General features: G+C 38.3%; 8 protein-coding genes across 8 annotated transcripts; 1 reads left to right on the top strand and 7 right to left on the bottom strand.

The window, feature by feature from the left end:
- Positions 1-994: 994 nt before the first annotated feature.
- Positions 995-2,741, bottom strand: SS1G_13948 (predicted protein; the record flags this gene model as incomplete). Its single annotated transcript, XM_001585038.1, has 3 exons — positions 995-1,269; positions 1,331-1,907; positions 1,995-2,741. 3 exons carry the CDS (start codon positions 2,739-2,741, stop codon positions 995-997), a joined length of 1,599 nt encoding a protein of 532 aa, XP_001585088.1.
- Positions 2,742-5,388: 2,647 nt separating this feature from the next.
- On the bottom strand, positions 5,389-7,500 carry SS1G_13947 (hypothetical protein; the record flags this gene model as incomplete). The annotated part of the gene is made up of 1 exon (XM_001585037.1): positions 5,389-7,500. The coding sequence occupies one exon, from the start codon at positions 7,498-7,500 to the stop codon at positions 5,389-5,391; it is 2,112 nt and encodes a 703-aa protein (XP_001585087.1).
- Positions 7,501-8,355: 855 nt separating this feature from the next.
- Positions 8,356-9,015, bottom strand: SS1G_13946 (predicted protein; the record flags this gene model as incomplete). The annotated part of the gene is made up of 1 exon (XM_001585036.1): positions 8,356-9,015. The coding sequence occupies one exon, from the start codon at positions 9,013-9,015 to the stop codon at positions 8,356-8,358; it is 660 nt and encodes a 219-aa protein (XP_001585086.1).
- Positions 9,016-9,691: 676 nt separating this feature from the next.
- SS1G_13945 (hypothetical protein) lies at positions 9,692-10,702 on the bottom strand (the record flags this gene model as incomplete). The annotated part of the gene is made up of 3 exons (XM_001585035.1): positions 9,692-9,720; positions 9,868-10,101; positions 10,516-10,702. The coding sequence occupies 3 exons, from the start codon at positions 10,700-10,702 to the stop codon at positions 9,692-9,694; spliced, it is 450 nt and encodes a 149-aa protein (XP_001585085.1).
- Positions 10,703-11,969: 1,267 nt separating this feature from the next.
- Positions 11,970-12,870, bottom strand: SS1G_13944 (hypothetical protein; the record flags this gene model as incomplete). Its single annotated transcript, XM_001585034.1, has 2 exons — positions 11,970-12,139; positions 12,195-12,870. The coding sequence occupies 2 exons, from the start codon at positions 12,868-12,870 to the stop codon at positions 11,970-11,972; spliced, it is 846 nt and encodes a 281-aa protein (XP_001585084.1).
- A 1,406-nt stretch (positions 12,871-14,276) lies between these two features.
- Positions 14,277-14,528, bottom strand: SS1G_13943 (hypothetical protein; the record flags this gene model as incomplete). The annotated part of the gene is made up of 2 exons (XM_001585033.1): positions 14,277-14,342; positions 14,475-14,528. The coding sequence occupies 2 exons, from the start codon at positions 14,526-14,528 to the stop codon at positions 14,277-14,279; spliced, it is 120 nt and encodes a 39-aa protein (XP_001585083.1).
- A 109-nt stretch (positions 14,529-14,637) lies between these two features.
- SS1G_13942 (predicted protein) lies at positions 14,638-15,399 on the bottom strand (the record flags this gene model as incomplete). Its single annotated transcript, XM_001585032.1, has 2 exons — positions 14,638-14,785; positions 15,365-15,399. The coding sequence occupies 2 exons, from the start codon at positions 15,397-15,399 to the stop codon at positions 14,638-14,640; spliced, it is 183 nt and encodes a 60-aa protein (XP_001585082.1).
- A 1,343-nt stretch (positions 15,400-16,742) lies between these two features.
- SS1G_13941 (hypothetical protein) lies at positions 16,743-18,786 on the top strand (the record flags this gene model as incomplete). The annotated part of the gene is made up of 4 exons (XM_001585031.1): positions 16,743-17,042; positions 17,124-17,504; positions 17,581-18,361; positions 18,581-18,786. 4 exons carry the CDS (start codon positions 16,743-16,745, stop codon positions 18,784-18,786), a joined length of 1,668 nt encoding a protein of 555 aa, XP_001585081.1.
- Between the last annotated feature and the right edge of the window lie 1,545 nt (positions 18,787-20,331).

Raw genomic sequence — 20,331 nt, 5'->3', positions numbered from 1 at the left:
TTGAAATTATTTGGCTGTGATTTCGGAGAAATGCAATTGAGCCAAGTATATTAGGCTATATGGAGCTTTTACGGCTCTGGTGCGTTTATAGTGGTATCTAATTTAAATTTGTAAAATTATATAAGCAAATGTGCTCTTTCTAACTGTACCGATATGTTAAATCTAAGATCGAGTATAAGATTACTATACCTAATCTTAAGATCATAGTGTGGCGCGACACAGCAGTTTATGATTCGAAATTATAGCATGTAGATACAACTATAATGCATTTATAGTGATCATCTAAATACAAAAGAAAATAATTATATAAGTGAGTGATCCCAAGCTAAATGAGTCCGGAGTTCCTAAAAAGGAAGTAGATGACCCCAGTTCACAGAGTTGCAAATGAAAAAATAAGATTATAAACAATATCTTATAATAATAATAATCATAAAATATAAATTCCAGTAATACAAAAAACTATCACAATTGTTATTTTTATAGTCTCAGTATACAATCAAGATTCATAACTTCTTATTCAAGTGATTCCGAGCTTGAGTACCTATCTATCTATTATTTAGTCAGAAAAGGGAGGTTAGTTAAGAGTCAAGAGTCAAGACTTTCTAGTGCAATATATATTTATAACTAAACTAGGCTAAAGATTAAATCATAATCAGTATTGATTTTTAAATAAACATTCACAAATATAAACACAAGCACATTTACGAAGCACGAATCTTTAAATAGGAAATGTTATGATTATAAACTAGTTTTACTCGTCATACCTAGCTATATTCCTGCGCATTGGTGTATTTGCTACTTCATTAACATTGCTACCGAGCTACTATCTGCTAACCTAGAACGCAATCACCTTCCTAATTAATCATAAATCATAAACTAGAAACCGGTGCATACCCGAAGAAACCCCAAAACCATCCATCTACTCCCAATAACCTAGATATAAACCATCATGCGCATCCCCACTCAGCCACCAAAAGAAAGATAGAAAACCCCCCTAAAAAGCTCTAATCCTCCTCTCAATCATCCACAAACTCGCAATCAAAACTCCCGTCGCCAGCGCCGCCATCTCAAACTGTGGATCCTTTTGTTTTTGTTCTTTCATGGTATACGTATCATTTCTGCTAGTAGAAGTAGATATTGAGCTTGTAGTACTACTATTATCAATACTAGTAATTGTTGTAGATTTAGAAAATAAATCAGCTGCGACATTTTGATTATCGGCTAGCGCTGTATCGTGATATTTTGCTGAGCTGGAGGTATTTGTGCATTCTAGTTGATTTGTGGCTTTTTGGTTAACATTTACCCATGGCTTACGAAAAGGGCTACTCACTATCTTCATCTTGTTGATCCTGTTTGGTGGATGAATTTTCGCTAATTTTTTGAGATTCCTTAATAGGAGAAAAGTCTTTGTGGAGATCGATATCTTCAGGAGGTTGTGTGCATTTTTCTTCTTCTTCTTCCTCACCAAATTCTGATACAGGAACGACTTCGTCTTCATTTGACATCCTTGATTGTAGCTGTGCTTGATCCTCCACATTTTTCTCAAGACTATCGAGCTTCTTGGATGAAGATCCACTTTCGATATTTTGTTGCGTCAGAGCTGAATACTGACGAATTTCAGTTTCTGCTTGATTCAAGAAGTTGATTTCGCTAGGTTTATCGATATTGTGATGATGATTCTTATCTTTGGAGTAGTTGTATGCCATTTCAATACCAATATCACCCGCAACTTCTGTAGCAACAACCTTCCCCTTTCCCTTATCACCCCCCTTACTTTTAACATCCTCAATAATCTCCTCAGCACTCTTCCACTCCTCCTCACTAGAACAATTCTCTCTATCTTCCAACTCTCCAAAAAGTGCCTCAAGAATCTCAATCGCATTCTTCTCATCTTCATCCTCCTCCTCCTTATCAACACATACACTATTAGAAACAATCAATATCGGAATTTGTTTTTGCATTTGTGAACCAGTAATACCGGGCATTTGACTAACGACAAAACCAAGTGATGATTCAAGAATTTCTTTTTCTCTCTTTAATACATCTCTAAAATCTTGATCATACACCTTCGAAGAATTTGAAAAAGTTCTACGTCTCGGATTTGGTAGAGAATTAGAAATGAATTTAGCATCCGCATTAATGAATTCTGAATTTTCCGTATGAGTTTCTTGAAATCGTAAAGCGAGATCTTGTAAATCTTCCTCAGAATTAACATGAGGACGTGAATAGCCGAATGATTGATTCAAAGAATGGGTAAGAGATGGAGATGTAGGTGGTTGATCAGGAATATTTGGTGAGTTCATGCTAGGTGACGTTTTGATTCTGAGTCTTGATCCAGCTCTAGCTCTCTCACGAGCATGACGATATCTTGGTAGAAGAACATTAACATAGGAAGCTTCAATTGATTCAGATGTATCAATCTGATCTATTTCGGCAAAGAAATCGTTGAGAAGTTGTGTTGCAGGACCTGAAACTTTTGTCTTTAGAAGACGAGGAGTATCTGCGAGACTGGAGGCTTTCGTGGTGCCAGATATTTTCGGAGAACGAGATTCTGTCAGAGAACGCCCAACTCCCGCAGAATTGTAGCCCCTCTCCTCATCATTCGCAAGGTCCAACCCATCACCCCCCCTCGAGCTCCTCAAAATCGGTTCAGACAAAACCATTCTCCTAGAAATTGCCTGCGAAAAAGCAAACCCCGTATCAAAGAGCACCTTGAGAGTAGGATTTTCTTCTCGAGACATGTGATCTTTTGATTAACTGTTGAATGTTGAATGTGTCTTTACAAGGAGATAATGATTTTTAGAAGAAGATGTTTTTGACACGGAAGAAAATGAACTTGAATTTATAGTATGATGGGATTCTTAAATAAGTTTAATCTGCAGGAGATGTCTATACGGTCTGTATCCGTGAGTTTAAGAGATTTGAGTACGGTTATACGGCTGTACTGTGAAGAGAAGAATGAATGAATGAATCGATAAAGATTAATCTATAATTATTAAATACAGTTATTCACTATTAACCGTAGAATATACTCTGTACCATACAAAAAGAAAACTCCAAAAACGGAAGAGAAGACATCTACTGAGTTCCGTCACTCTGATCTGATTCACACAAGCCACTGTAAATGCTTAAAATTACATATGTAGACAGAGTATATGATTGAAATATTCTTCTGATATTCACAAACAACTTTTTTTTAAACAAGGTATATAAAGTTTTCTTGATTAATTACAGATTTAATAAAAATATCAAAATATTATATTATCTTCTCTTCTATCAAAATTTTGATTTAAATCAAATATTTTATTTTTAATAATTTTTACTAAAATATTCTTATAAATTCTTATATTTTATAAAAAAAACTTCAAAAATGTTACGTGACGGTTGTTACCCCACTAGTGGCTCACGTGCACTAGCCCTGTATATAAAGACCTTCTTACTTAGAATCTTCTTGGTTCTTTAGTTTTAGATTCTAAGTAATTGAATTGACTCCGTTTACGACTTTTCCGTCACAAAAAACAAAAGAAATTTTATTTATTTATTTATTAAATCCTACTATGTTAAAAGGAATGACCTCACACTGGGAATAGTGGGAAGCTGATAGCGCAGAACTGAGGTAATATTGGTCTAGTAGGTTAATCTCTCTTCTAAGTTCTACGGAAGTGCGAAGCTCTCTTACAGAGAGCTTCTCAATCTAGTCCTAATAGGACTAGTGCCCTGTGCACGTGCTACGCAGGAACCATTCACTTTAACATACTAACTGTGACCAAAAGGGTGTTTATAGACCAGCAATTGTATTTAACTTAGAATCTACAGGTGAAGAGCACCTGTAGATGGGGATAGCTACTCTATATATACACAAATGAATGGCCTAGCCGCAATAGCTAGGCAAAAAGAAGTCATATTTATTCCTCCAATGATCTTACTTTACCGATAACCATTGATACCTAGTACTTGTCCGGATCTGATCCTCAGGTCACCTAAATCGCATACTAATCTCGAGTAATCGTATCATGTGTGGACATGGTTAATGTACCTGAGGTTTCTTATATAATAAGGGTGGGAGGAAAGCAGGGATTTCCGTCACACTAACCTAATCAAATTCAAATTCAAATCCAATTTAAACAATCTTTATAAGTTATTTTATTATTCTAAATGTATAAATACTCAAAATCCTATTGTCACGATTCACCATTAGGATTAGTGTCCTGGGATAGAAAGTAATCACGTGATAAGGAGCTCTAGGAGCCCTCGAAGCTCCTGGAGGCTCCCTTTATTGTTCATTATATAATCAGAATAGTTTCATAGTTTAGGAGCTTCGTACTCAACTTAGTTATCAATTAGTTACCGACATTCTACTTGATCTAGTAACGACTTCACTTCCAAGTGAATACCAGTGATAAAGCCTTAGCCCATAACTACCAACCAGACGAAACCTTAGGCAGCCACTGCCTCCAGTACAGTATCGTTACACTTATATATATATTTAATCTTAAACCTTCAATCTTCAATCTTCAACAAATAAAAATACTATTATAAAAGAGATAGATCGAGATATATATATTTTAATAATATATTATAGAAAGAAAATGAAAAAAAAAACTTGATTAGATTATATTATAATATATTATTTAAAAGAATAATGTTATGAGGTTTGTGTTACGACGGCTTCGGATCTCGTGACCAATTATGTAATCACATGGTCCCTTAGATCCCCTCGGTCTCTTGATCGAAGGGATCGAGGGGACCAAGGGGACGATTAGCATGAAGGTCTATATAATCAAGATGGATTTCCTTTGTATAGAGCTTCGTGCTCAAGATCAATCATTTAGTATACTCTACTATTAGTTACGAATCGCATATCATTATTGTCATTACTTAAATCCTTGCTTAACATCTAGTTATAAACCATCTCGAGAGCCTAGAGCACTTCCACGTGATCTAGACGGCAAACCTCATAACACTCTTCTCTTTTATTAATATTTTCAAATCACCTCTCCCTCTTTTGAAGTATCTCCAAAAGATTCATTATAATTTTAATTTTTGAAAAAGTATAATAATAATTTATACTTTTTATTTTTGAATGAGATGAGGTGAGTATAAGATGTTTGAATGTGGATGTGGATACTATCAGAGAAGTAAATAGATCAAGTTGAATTCATTGAGTTTTCTAGATTTTATAATCATGTAATACCTGTCCTATTTCATCCTATTCATGTATTGGAAGTCTGACTTGAAAACTATGCCTAATCTCACGTCAACCCACCACATCTCATCTCATCTCATCTCATCTCATCCGTAAAAAGGATATAAACCCAGCATCTCCTTAACAACAATCAAACACCAAACTATCCATATTTCTTTTCCCTACCATCCTTACTGTCCACCCTACTTCTTCCCCTCCAACCCCAACTCCCTATAAAACGCTTCCGTACTAGGTTTCCTCCCCAAAAACACCTCCAAAGTCTTCATTTCATCCTGACTTCCTCCCTTCTCAAGTACCATATGTCTATATCTCCTTCCCTCCTTAGGATCCATTGGATTCTTCTTGAAGACTGAATAAAACATATCCGTACTATAAACCTGACTTGACAAATATCCATAATAACCTGCATCATAACCACCAATTAAATGACCAAAAGTAGCTTGTCCACTTCCCCAATCACTTTTGGCACCTAAAGCTTCAGGACCTTTGAGTCCACAAATTTGTGTTCGGAGATCGTTGTAGAGTTCGCTGAGTTTAAAGGCTTCGGCTTCTTCATGGGTTTGTGGGGTATGAACTGTCATGTCGAAAATACCAAAGTGGAGTTGACGAAGATTAAAGAGAGCAGCATTGACATGTTTAGTACTGATTTGTTTAGCGATTAAATCATCCGGAATAGATTCACCAGTGAGATAATGTTTACTCAAGTTCTTCAATTGACTTGGAGTCCAACACCAATTTTCCAACATTTGACTTGGAGCTTCGACGAAATCTCTAACGGTATTCGTACCATGGAAACGAGAGTACCGAGTACGACCAGATAAATCATGGATACCATGTCCCAATTCATGAAAGAGAGTAACAACCTCATCATGTTTTAAGAGCGATGGTTTCTTATCAGTTGGTTTGGAGAAATTGCAAACAAGTGCTGTGGCTGGATATCTTCTTGTACCATTTGGATATGAGAAACCAGGTTGAAGGTTAAAGTTTGCAGCATGACCATATTTTCCTGGGCGTGGATGCAAATCCAAGTAAAGATATCCAACAAATCCACTTCCTTCACCTTCATCATCCCAAACGCTAAAGAGTTTAAAATCTGGATGAGGTAAAACATCAGATCCCTTTCCAGATGGTGAAACTTTAGCCAACTCTTCCTCACTACTAATATCAACAAACACGAAACCGAATAACTCTTCAAAAATCTTGAGCATTCCTTGGATTGTAGATTGAAGTGGGAAGTATTCAGCAATCTTATTCTCATCAATCGAGAATTCATTCTCAACCATCATTCGATCATAAAATCGATTATCCCAAAGATAATAATTATCATCATTGGTTGATCCCAATCCTCTAGCATCCAAATCTTGTTTCTTGATAGCTTTAAGATGTTCAATTTCCTTGACTCCACCTGGAGCAAGTTGAACCTTCAAATCATGTAAGAACTCATTAACCGTCGCTGGAGTCTTTGCCATCTTATCCTCAATCCTAAAGCTCGCATGATCAGGATAACCCAATAGCCTAGCAGCTTCATCTCTTAGAATAATAGCTTCCTTGAACAACTCCACATTCTCCTGACATTTATTCTCATTCTGAACAAAGACTTGTTTTCTCGTCTCGGCATCCTTCGCAAACTTAAGCGTAGGAAATAAATCGGGATATTTGAACGATAACTTCAACTTTCCTTCATTCTCATCCTTTCCCTTTTCCAACCCTGAAATAACATCTTCAGGAACCCCATCAAGTTCCTTCAATGTAAACCAAATCCCTCCATTCTCCTCATTCAAATTCTTTTGAAACTTAGTCGCAATCGTAGCCAACCTCTTACTAATTTCCTTGAATCTATCTCTCTTCACACCCTTCTCAATTCCCAACCCATTTCTAATATAACCTTTATATTCCTTCTCCAACAATCTCTTTGATTCCGGATCCAACTCCTCGCTTTTTTTATAAACTGCATCGACCAATTTAAAAACATCCTCTCTCATACCCATTTCAATCTGAGCCTCATCCATAATTTCCTCCGCCTTGGAACTCGCATCACGAAGTTTCGAATCGGCAGAAACAGCTTGATAGAAGGTAAGAACGCTGATTTGTAGAGAATTAAGATCATCTTGATTAGCAGTAGGCAAAAGAACATTTTCGAATGTGGCATCTTCTGGTTTAACCTTTGCAACGAGATCATCGAGGAGTTTTCGATATTTATCCATCAATCCCTTGGCCTCATCGACAATCTGCGATTCGGTATGAGTAAAGAGAGGAGGAGCTTGAGGAGGTTTTTGATATTGAGTAGGTGCCATTGTTGCGGTAGTGATAATTCGTGTTGAGGTAGGTTTGATAATTGAGAGAGGGGACCAGAGAGGTTTTATATTCGTAGGTCTTAATTGACTAAAAAGAGCTCCCAACCTGGGTCCAATTCTTGAGGTAGCCAGAATGGCAGTTATAGAAAGGTAGACGAAAAGTAATAGAAGAATGAAACGTAAAAGACGTATGATAGAAGCCAGAATGATGAAGTTGGTTGGGTATTAATTGATGTTGTATTTAGGCGTTTAGCAGCTGTAGCTGTGAAGATGACAGCTTTTGGAAGGTGGGATCCAGAGAGATGTGTTGGCGGGGAAGCACTAAAATGATGCACGTATTAAGTATTAAGTGTACTATATGCATGTACCTTTCTGTAACTTCGGGTGAATAGAAATTCACAAAGAGGGGCATTCGAATCTATGAGGGGTACTCGAGTGAATCTATTCGTTATCAGATATCGGATATTGATGATGTTGTATTCCAGATTGATAACTTGTGAAGATCCATCCCACCACCATGAAGGGAGAGAACGTAAGTCTGTTCTAGTTTAAGTTATAGAAGCGAACACATGGAGGGGTAACTCCGTAGTTGTTGGTTCGAAGATAAGGTTATATGAGTATTTTGAATAAACTATGCCCTTTAAATAAACAAACAAACAAACACCTTTAGTATACTAGACACAGAAATCAATGTATATCATCCAGCAACCCTTCCTTTATTATATTATATTCCCATCTAAATCTCAGTTAATAAACTACTGCTCTAACTTCCTCCTAATACACTCACTATACACTACAACCCCCCACCAACAATCCACACACATACACACACACGCAAACAAACCATCCTACATCCTACTCCCAAACCCCCATCCCACTCCCCAAAACCCCAGCATCTAATTCCGTAATCCTCATCCCATCATTCCCATCCTTCCCATCCCCCATAACCCCCGTACTCATCAAAGCACCCCTCAACAAATACAAAACCATTCCCTCAAACCCATCATCTCCTTCCCTTTCACCATCTCCATCCGCTTTCCCTCCAACCCCCTTCCCCTTCTCCTCCCCAAAAACCTCATACCCAACCACCACCGCACACCTCCCACACCTCCACAAACCCCTCTTCTCAAACCCATCTTCTCTACGTATAATAATCTGTTTATTCGGTTGTGCCAGACCAAGAAGAGTCGTATATCCATATGTTGGTAATGGTTCATCTTCTTTCTCATCTTCTCCATTTCCACCCACACCTCCTACACCTTCTTCCCCCTCCTCTCTTCCCCCCGCAGAACTTCCCTCTCCATCTTCAATTATATCCATCGCATCACCCGCATCCATAAAGCGCGGCACAATCCCCGAAACTGGTAATATAAAACTCCCATCTCCATCCCCATCTCCATCCCGCTGCCCAGCTCTTCCCTTCCTCGTCGGCAGTGTAGAAATCCTATGTGTCGTAGCCAGTAAAAGATTCGTGCAAAAGGTACAGTGGTATGTATTAACTACGGGTGGAGACATTCTGAGCTTGGGAGCTGGGAGCTGGAAGTTCGCAAGTTGATATAAGCTGGGAGCTTGGAGCAGAGAAGTTCAGAGGATATCGAAAATAACAATTTTAACGATTCTGTTGAGCTGTTTAGTTCTTTAGCTATCAATCACAAACAATACAAATCTTGAAATCTTCAATAGTTGAAGTCGTTTCATAAGAAAGAAATATATTTTCGATAAAGCCTTGGAGCTTAACCTGTCAGCCTTGCTTTGGTTTTGATAAAAAGCTGATAAGATTTTAACAACAACCATGCCATGCACTGAGCATTATTTATTACACTGCTCTAGGTATTCAATCATACATACTTATTAATACTCATGGTAAAAGATTTCACATCCATAATCACATCACATCTATACACCATCTCATTTCATCTTCATCTTCATCTGCAAAAATCATAATATCCATTTCTGTCTTCCCATGAGCAAAAGAAGGCCAAAAAGTTTCATACAACGCCATGGCTATAGACCATTCATTATCAATATCCTCCCACTCCCACTCCACAGCTCCTATTTATGCCATGAAAAGTATTTCCTACAATTGATGTAATACCTTTGTTTCCTCTTATTCATATATCTCTCTGCATCCTCTCTCTCCTTCCCTCTGCACTAATATCATATCGTATCCTGCCATATCGAAAAGTAAAATCTAGTTTGCGAGGATTGTTCGTACGAGATCTATTAATATTTTGTTAGTTTTCTATTCCTCATTTCCTCCTCAAAACTCCAGATATCCTTTCTTTGTGCTTCCAAACTTCCATCTCCATCTACCCAACTGAATGCAACCCTCCAACTAGAAAAATAAAACACCATCTCTTAACTCACCTGTATAATTGATCTCTCCACTACTAGTATCAACTGCCTTCAACAATTCATCAACCTCCTCATCACTCATTTTCTCCCCCAAATTTGTCAAAATATATCTCAATTGTCCAACCCCAATGTATCCCGTCATTTCCTTATCAAAGACTTGGAAACCACGACAATATTCTTCAGGTTCACCTGGATCACGGAATCCACCTGGTCGGTTGAGAATCTTAGAGAAGGTTTCGAAATCAACTGTTATGACTTTTTGTTAGTATAGATTCTTGAGAAAAGCATAATTCATGATCCTCCCAAGCAAAAACCAGATTCCAAGCCATGCTCCTCCCAACTCCCCAAAACCCTCACAAATAGTCCTTTAGTCTTATGTTTGATGATGGAGGCAAGCCCCCAGACCCCCATAGCTCGCTGCGCTCGAAGATTTCCCATGTATTAATCATAAAATGAGCATCAAAAGAATAGAAACATCCACACAAAGACTTTATTCCATCCCTCTCCTACTCAGCGAGCCCTTAAAATCCCATAACTCGAAGATCCCAACCCCAAATATTCCGCCATCACGGCAGTGGCCCCCGGAGGGCCAGCGGAGCGTCACTCCGAAACCACCTATCCTTTCCCTCGCACAAACCAAAAAGAAAAAACAAAACTTACATTCACCACCGACATTTTTCTCCAACTCTCTAATCTCATTCAATGTAGGATTTTGACCACAAGCCCTCAACAAATCACCCAATTGATCCAATTGTACACGTTGAGTACCGCGTTTATCGAAGAGTTGAAATGCTTCTCTGTAGTTTGTGGAGGCCTGCGCATCGTAGGGTGGATTAGTTGATGACATTTTTATGTGTGAGTATTTGCGAATGTGAATGAGAATCGCGTTGGAATGGAATTGAATGTAGAGTGAAGTTGTAAAGTAAAGGAAATGTGTAAAATGAGATGATGTTTGTAAGAGTTGTGTAGAGAATAGAGTTGAATTGTAAATGTAAAGTAATGCAAATGCAAATGTTATTGAATGCAAATGTATTGATTTCCTTGCGATGAATTGTATTGTAATGTGATGGATGGATGGATGAATGCAGAGTATCAGAAAGTATTTCGAATAATCGCAGTAACAGTACAGTAAGATTTGCAAAAGCAAACACCTCAAAGAGGAAAGAAGGGAGTAACAAACAAAAAAGTAAGTAAATCAAATAAACAAAACCATAATTCGTTACTACCCGGTCACTGGAGGAATTTGCGCTTCTTGGTTCTTGCTTTTTGCTTTTTCTCGTCTTTATATCAATGTACTGCAGCAACGCAGTGACAAACCAGAACGAGCAGTCAAACCAATAAATCGGAATCAGAATTGCGAAATTAAGAGTAGCATCTTATTGGAGTAAATGCAAGGAATGCGGAATATATATAGAGAAAGAAGTATTCGTATGTCGAAAGAGGAATAGGGGATAGAGAGTAACTCACCATATTGAATAATATACTCCTTGTGAGTGAGTGAGTGAGTGAGTGAGTGAGTATGTGGTTGGGAATGTAGACGTATATGTACGTAGGTAGGATAACAAACAACAACTTCGGTAGAAAATGAGGAATTTGAAGATATACTTGGGTATGGTATGTAGAGGGAATGTAAGAAGAAGAGAGATGTACAAGTTGTAGATCTAGAAATCTATCTGTTTGGTCCGTGCTATTATTATGTTATGTTATGCTAGGTACAAGTTGGTACCCTATGTTATTCTGCAGCCTATCCTGTCTAATTGACTGGTGTGTGTTGTTCGATATAGTGGGGCTTTTGTGGAGTCTTTTGGCAGGGCAACGGAATTGTTAGGGCGGTGAATATTATTAGCAGGCCATTCACGCAGAATGTTATCAACCTCAACTTTTAGGGCGGCTATTATCACAAGCAAATCATCGACCAATTACTAGTCAAGACTCAAGGAAGATACATTGAATACCTTTTCTTTCAAAACTTTAGAATCATATATCAGCCTCTGTCTCCGTAGTAAAGTCCTATAAGATTCATAATAAAATGTTCAAAGAAATAACCAGCCCAACCAAATCCCGACTCCAAACCAATCCAACCTCTTTCACCCACCATCTCCCCCTCTCCAAACCTACAACTTCCTAGCCAATAAAATCACAGTCCCCCACTCCGTCTCAACCTCCACATCCCTCCAATTCTGTCCCTCCTTCCCTCTCAATTCCGGCTCTACCTCCAACATCTCCTCAAACATCTCATCAATAACATCACCCTTCTCATTCTTCCCATCCTTCCCCTCTCCTCCTACATTCCCAAATAAATATCTTGAACCTCGGCATCACCTGATCCTCATACAAACCCCTCAGTCCTAATCTCCCGGGTTGTTCCCAAAATCTCCCCATAAACCCCTCATCCTCCCCATAACAATACTTATCCAACACCCTCTGCGGAGCCGGAAAATCAACCAGTAAATTATCCTTATAGCGCGAGAAAGCCACCGTCCCCCCCTTCCTCAATTTCCTATAAATCTCCCCCCATACCCGTGAAAAATCAAACCAATGAGCCGCCTGTCCCGCAACCACCATATCCAACGACTCATCATCTACAAATGATAAATCTTCCGCGAAAGCTTGTCTCCATTGTATATTTGCCTCTTTATTATGGGAATTACTCGTATCAATCTTATTAGAGAGAGTTTTAGCTTCTTCAATCATCACACTACTAGGATCTGTACCCCATATCTTCTCAAAATTACCTGTGGAACCAAGAGTACGACTGATTACTCCATGGCCACAACCTAGATCGAGTAATGTGGTTCGAGGACCTCGATGATAATTTAGGATTTGAGTGTAGAGTTTTGGGGGATAGGAGGGTCGGAATGTAGCGTAGGAGGTTGCGGAGAAGGATTTTTGACTTGGATGGGTTAGTTTTGTGATGAGGAAGTGGTAGAAGGAGAGTGGTAAAAGGAGAGTGATAATGGAAGGGGAATGAAAGTGGAGGAGGGGAGGGAGGGACACTTGCGCAAAAGTAGCCATGACAACTGGTAGGTAATATATATGAAAATGCCTGATAAACGTCTATAACGAATCAATTTTTAAAATTCTCGAATCTAGTAATCAGCCTCAAATACTTTTGCGCCCGTCGATTCGATGTAATCAATCAATCAATCACCACATATAAACAGTGATAGTGACATAAACCTCTGATTTATCTTAAAATCTCAATTCATAAAACATCACCTGACCCAACTAATCCATCACCAATTACCACCCCTTTATATTTATATTTATATTTATTTAATCACTAGAAACAAAATATTAAAGAATTATTCAATATTTTTATAATTTAAAAAAGAATAATTTAAAAGTAATAATAAAATTTGTTGAATCTGAGTTGTTTGGAAGTAGTAGTATTATTAGATGTAGGTTAAACTAAGGATCTAAGTTACAGTAATGGTAGAATTGAAGATATTCCCAATTATGGTCCGTGCACCATAATGGTCATATGACCTCAATTCTAGGCCCATAATGACCTTAATTTCAACAAAATTTATAATTAAGATATAAATTTTTAAATTAAAAGACTCTTTTTTTTTAAAAAAAAAACTAAAAGGATGTTACGTGACGGTTGTTATCCCACTAGTGGCTCACGTGCACTAGCCCTGTATATAAAGACCTTCTTACTTAGAATCTTCTTAGTTCTTTAGTTTTAGATTCTAAGTAATTGAATTGACTCCGTTTACGACTTTTCCGTCACAAAGGATCAAATAAAGATATTTATTTATATAATTATTAAATATATATTAAATAAAATTCCTACCTGAAATTAAATTTAAATCTTATCAATGAATAGAGTAGTATTTCAGGATATTATAGTTCGACATGTACTTTTTCGGAATAAGTAGTGTTTGAATGATGCGAACGTATTGATAAAGGTAGAGCTGCTCATATCGAAAGCCTATCCCTTTCCAAAGATATCTCTCAAGCTTCAATGATATAATAAAACCAACATCCTAGAATCCCAAAAGACCTTAAAAAGCACTCAATAACCCGTCCTCGGCACGTCTCCCCATCAACCCAATCCCTCCCCTCACCATCCAATCCCGCCCCCCCCTCCTTCCACCTACAACTTCAACTCCCTCCCCGCCCCCCTAGCAGCCCTCACCCCATCAACCAAAACACACCAACCCTCCGCACCCGCACTTCCCCCCTCCTCCCCCCCCCCCCCCCCCTCAAACTCCCGCAACGCATACCCCAAAATCTCCTCATCATACGTCCCCGGCTGCAACCACACACTGCGTAAAGCCGGAAATTTCTGGCCCTCTTCCAAGAGCTTTTGATGTAATATGCGGGGCGTGGATAATAAGATACCACCTGGTTTCTATTCGATGGGGAAGTGCGGAAATAGATGGGAGGGTGGCATATTCGGGTTGTGGCTACTTTTATGGTGGTGGAGGAGGGGTTGATGGGGGTTGCGGGGAGTCCGTGGGTGGTGTACCAGGTGAAGACTAGGGAAAGTTAGATGATTGGAGATGTAAGTGGGAGTTGATTTGGGTTTGAGAGGGATAGGAAGGAGAGGAAAGAGATTTGGGGGATTTACTTTTATGACCGAATTTGGAGGGGTCAGTGGATGCGCCTACGACGGCGAAATAAGGTGAGGAGAAGAAAGTACGAGCTGCTGCTTCAGTTGCCATTTTTCTAAGCATGAAGATGAAGATGATTAATAATTGTCTTGGAAAAGTATTAAAAGAATTGATTATAGAGAGGTGGCGAGAAGTTATTTATGTATTGAATTATATTATATTATCTTAAATTGTAGATAGTATTGTATCCAGTGATAAGAAGAAAACTCGGGTCCTCCTGACAGTCCCCATTTTGAATGTCATCATTGATATCATTATCAACAAAGCAGCTCGGATGAGGAAGGTTGCCCGGTAAAGCTTCGGGTGTACTGGGAAAGGTGGATGTTAGACTCCGTATGTTTGTATTGAGATCTTAATGGTATCTCTATTTTAACTCCAATTCTTTGAACCTTCTTCTTTGAGATGATGGTAACTGGATGATAGAATTTTCGTCATTAAGAGGTTTTATTGAGAATTGTTTGAATGAGCTATTAGTAAAGTAACCTTAACGTCTTTTCGGATTATGGAGTATAGAGGTTACTCAATATCAATTATGGAAGATACTCTCTCTTCCGGAGTTCTTTCCAGAGTTCCTTTTTCTGAATATGATGCATGTATGAAGAATTAAACTCAAACCCTCAAACCCTTCCGTATAGGTAAGAGGATAACTTTCTCCTATGGAAGAAATACCTTTACTTGCTTTATTACTTTATATTATTGATCAAGGTCATTGATTACAGTACCTGATAAAAATGATGAGATTTAATTCAATAAAGGTTTTCTCTTGAGCTTGGAAAGATGTTGAGTAAAATCAATCATTGTCCTACTCTTACCAACCTACCAAGGCTCTTGACGTTATTGTGGAATCAAGATGGAGAGAGGGAAAAAGAGAAGTTCGTAAGTCTTACTGCCATTCAGAGTTATCCTCTGAAGCTTGAATCATAGTGGGAATGAATTTAGAGATGAGGTAGATGATTTATGTTTTAATTTTTTTGTACATGGACATCCAAGAGAATAGTGGATGTTGGCTCGATAAATCAGTCAAGCTTCTCATACTCCATACACTTCATATCATTTACTTGACAACCAAACAAACAGGAAACCCAATACACACACACACACATATATATATATACACCAAAAAGACAAAATCCAAACAAACAAATAATAACTCCCTCACTCAAACTCCAAACTCCTCATCTCCAAAGAAACCCCGATTCGAGTCCAGTCCAAACACCACCCGAAACAAGCGCCCGAGCATCCATCATCCATCATCCATCCCCTCCAACATGAAACCCGAGCACCACTCCAAACACATCTCGCACACATTAAGTTTTAATTTCCAACCTCGAATCTCTCTCCCAGTAGCATACATCAAACATGCAATCTAGAATTTCACCACTCCCGATCCTCCGATTGGAGCATCTTTGTATATTTTTAGAATGGGAAAGGTAACAAATCGTCTGAAATATAAATGCATGAATGAAGCCCTACGGATAAATGGGAAGATATCTCGGTTTTCTCCTGAAAGGGAACTATAGTGGATGGGATGTAGGAGATTGTTTGTAATGCGGAAGGGAAAGATCAATTGGGGGGTTTTATGCGGTAGGGCGTAGGTAGGTAGTGAGTGGTTACTCGTATGCATCTGTCTGTCGGTAGGTAATGAATGTTCGTCTCGAGTTTGAGGGAACTTTAGTTACTAGGTAGGTATTCTAACGGGATGGATGGATGGGTCTTGTATGTATGTATGTATGTATGTATGTATGCATGCATTGTTTGGTCATTTCTCTTGCGTCTTTCAGTTCTTTTCATATTATTAATTATTATCATGCCTTTGATTTGAATGAGTGATTGATTTCGAGTTTTCTTTTTCTTTTTCTTCTTCTTCTTTTGGTACTCAGTTTATTACCCTTTAAGTACCGCTAGACGGTCGGGATTTTTGTATTTGTTCCTGAAGTGTTGTGTGTGTCGGTCTATTTTCAAAGTCATTCTTTTACTTTACTTTTTCGGTGGTGATTTTTGGGTGATTTTGGGAGATTTATTCTTTGGGACTGGGAATGAGACTCGAGATTGGAGATTGGAGATTACATTTGAGAAGATATTGAAGAGAACGGCGAAAGAGAACAAGGGAAAGGTATTTGGGATTGAGGTATCACGATTCAATTCCATACAAACGAATTGGAATAGGGGAAAGAAAAGGAAATACATCAAGAGAGCCGATTAAAAAGTATGACGATCAACATCGAAACGATTGAACAAATTAAAAATACGAATACTGCGCACATCATGGCATTCATAACTGAACCACAACCAGTTCTTCAAAAACCGGGATATTCAAGAAGAGGAACTGATGAAAGTGTGATTGATGATGGGATGAAGGGAAAATTGAGAAGAGATACTATTAGTGGAAAATTAAAGTTTTGGTCTGGAAGTAATGCAGTTGGGAATGGAAATGGAAGTGGAAAGAAAATGGACGACTGGACATTAAAAACGGATGTAGAATATGATAAAGATTTCGATATGGCAAAGAATATGGAGGAATTGGAAGATCTCAAGTTGAGTCATGATTCTAGTGCTGATCCTTTGGTATGTATTTATTTCTTTCCTTTCTTCTTGATTCCTATTTGAGTATGTAAAATAGTTAAGGATTCATACTAATATAAATAGAATTGGTCACCTCAACGTAAAACCCTCTCGTTCTTCACTCTATGTCTCGCTTTCTCAATAGTAGGCATGCAGCGTCTAATGTTTGCGTCGGTAAATGCGGGCATCACAGCACAGTTTTCTATCTCTTCTACTCAAACGGCTACATTAACAGGAATTGCATTCATCTTCTCAGCAATTAGTAGTCCATGTTGGGAAATGTTAAGTATGAAGGTGGGAAAGAGGTTGATTTTTATATTTGCTGCGGCTTTCATGTTGATCGGTGGTTTATGGAATATGCATGTTAAGAGTTATGGACGATTTTTGATAGGAAGAATGATGCAGGGAGTGGGATGGGGAGCATTTGAGGGATTGATTGGAGAGGCAGTGGGAGAGATGTATTTTGTGAGTATTATTCTCTTTTCTGATATCGAGACAGGAAAGTTATTCGGAAGAAAAGAAAACATACTAACAAAAATAGGAATCACAACTCCCTATCCGTCTAACCATCCTCTCAACAATCGATATTTTCTTTACCTGGGGAACTCCTATTATCGGCGGATACCTCAGCCAAACAATCTATGGATACGGAAATCAAATCATGATCATGAACATCATCCAAACAATTTCAATCCTCCTTTTAATCCTCGCTTTCCCAGAAACATCCTTCAATCGAACATCTCATCCAACACCTCCATTATCTCCACCTACAAGAACATTTCAAACCTGGCTCAAAACCTTAAATCCAATACCATATCATGGAAATCCTACCAAAGAAGAATTATCCCGACCAATAAAAGGACTCATCTCTCCAATCACTCTTCTCACATTCATCTTATCTTCCTTACCTATCGCATCATCTTACGCCTTCTCACTAAATCTCTCATCTTTCCTCTCCGGGTCCCCTCTGTTCATTTTCCCAAGCCAAGTAGGATATATATTCCTCGGACCCTTTCTCCTATCCATCCTATCCTATGCCATCCTATCCATCATCTCACCGCACAAACCCAACCTTCCTTCCTCCGAAAAACCAAACCCAAGCCCAAAAACCCTCCAAGCAAAAGCAAAAGGAAAAGGCTCACCAATTAGCGCCCTGCGTATCGCTATCCCAGGACTCATTCTCTTCGTTACAGGAACCATCGCATTCACCCAATATATATCCACAACCCTCATACCCAAAGCCATGGAACTCAGTCCTACAGTTTTTGTTACCTCAAATTCAGATACAAATGTTAGTTTACGAGTTACTAGTCTCGTTTTCGGTATTTTAGTTTCTGGAGCTACGATTTTGAAATTCGCTGTTGAGAGATATTTATCTTTATCTTCTTCATCTTTACCGATATCTTCATCAAAATCAACAAGTAATCCTATCCATAAACCGGCAAAAATACAAAGAAAAAATACAGGAGAACACAGAGCATACAATACACTACAAAATTTCTTCACAGGGTTACTAATAATAACAATACCGAAGTGTGTAGAAGGAGGTATGGGAAATGAGATGGGTGGTGTGATGGGGTTGAAGGATACAGGTCTGGGCGTGGGCGTTTTTGGGTTTGTGGGGGGTGTGGGGGTGGTGGCGGGTTTGTGGATTATTGGGGGGAGGGGTGGAAGGGGGGATTGTGAGATGGGGGTGGGGATGGGGAGGAGGGGTGGTGGTGATGAGGGGAGGAGGTTGGGGGTTTGAGAGATAGATATTTATCATTAATTAAACATTAAACAAAATTAAATAAAGATATTCAATTTTTATCCTTTCAGAATTGAACTACAGTACTAGCTAACTGTGTTACGAGGTTTGCCGTCTAGATTACGTGGAAGTGCTCTAGGCTCTCGAGGTGATTTATAACTAAACGTCAAGCAGGGACTTAAAGTAATGACAATAATGCAATTCGTAATTAATAGTAGAGTATACTAAATGATTGATCTTGAGCACGAAGCTCTATACAAAGGAAATCCATCTTGATTATATAGACCTTTGTATTGTATATCCCATCATTCCCCTTGATTTAAATCGATGAGACAAGTGGGATTATGTATCATCTTGTTTAGTTATATAATATAGACTTTAATTATAATTAAATACTATTATAATAACAAATCATTTCAAAACAAATTATAAAATTATAAATAAAACTTATATTATAAAGCTGTTACAATTCATTAATTTATATGATCTCAAGGATCTTTTGGACCTTAGGGTTTTAAAGATCCTCAAAAGATGATATAAGGTATATAAACATTCATTTAGTCTCGTAGTTAAGGAGCTTTGTGCTTAATTTAATTATTAATTAGTTTATCTACATTCTACTTGATCTAGTAACGACTTCATTTCCAAGTGAAGACCAGTGATAAAGCCTTAACCCACAACTACCAACCAAATGAAACCTTAGACAGCCGCTGCCTCCAGTATAGTATCGTTACAAAAGCCTTCAAACTCTTTTTATTTTATAATCTTAATTTTAATCTTAGAATAAAAATAAAAATAATAAAAATAAAGATATTAATATTATATTATATTCTCTTTTCTTTTCTTTATTATATCAAATAATAATATAGATTATATTTTTGATTATATAATCAAGAACCCGATAAATCAAGATCGGCTTTGCAATGATCGATTTGTCGAGCTTATAGCCATCGGTTTTTAAGGAGGCACGAAGGTCTATATAATCAAGATGGATTTCCTTTGTAAAGAGCTTCGTGCTCAAGATCAATCATTTAGTATACTCTACTATTAGTTACGAATTGCATTATTGTCATTACTTTAAGTCCCGGCTTGACGCCTAGTTATAAACCACCTCGAGAGCCTAGAGTACTTCCACGTGATCTAGACGGCAAACCTCGTAACAGTCTGATCCTAATCCTAATCCCAGTCCTGTTTTCATTTCCATTTCAATCGATTTAATAAATTTCCCGTCCAAACGTCGACTTTCACTCATTTGATCCCCACTTTCTATTCCTCTTCACAAAATTATCATCATTATCACTCCTTCCCAATCTCTCAGCCTAAGTCTCCCCCTGCCTCTCCTCCCCCATCTTCACCCCAAATCTCCTCAACCTCCCCTCCACCTCCACCTCTCCCCCAACCACCAACCCAACACTCCTCCCCACCAATCCCCCCAAAACCCACGCTCCATAAACCCCACCCCCCAACACTCCCTCCGCCCCATTCGAATTAATCCTCCAAACCTGCTTTCCCACCTGAAACTCTCCACTTCCATCACCACTCCCA

Source organism: Sclerotinia sclerotiorum, genomic scaffold (assembly GCF_000146945.2).
Source record: "Sclerotinia sclerotiorum 1980 UF-70 scaffold_28 genomic scaffold, whole genome shotgun sequence".
NCBI lineage: Eukaryota > Fungi > Ascomycota > Leotiomycetes > Helotiales > Sclerotiniaceae > Sclerotinia > Sclerotinia sclerotiorum.
The sequence above is the reverse complement of the archived record's forward strand: the minus strand, read 5'-3'. Positions and strand labels throughout refer to the sequence as shown.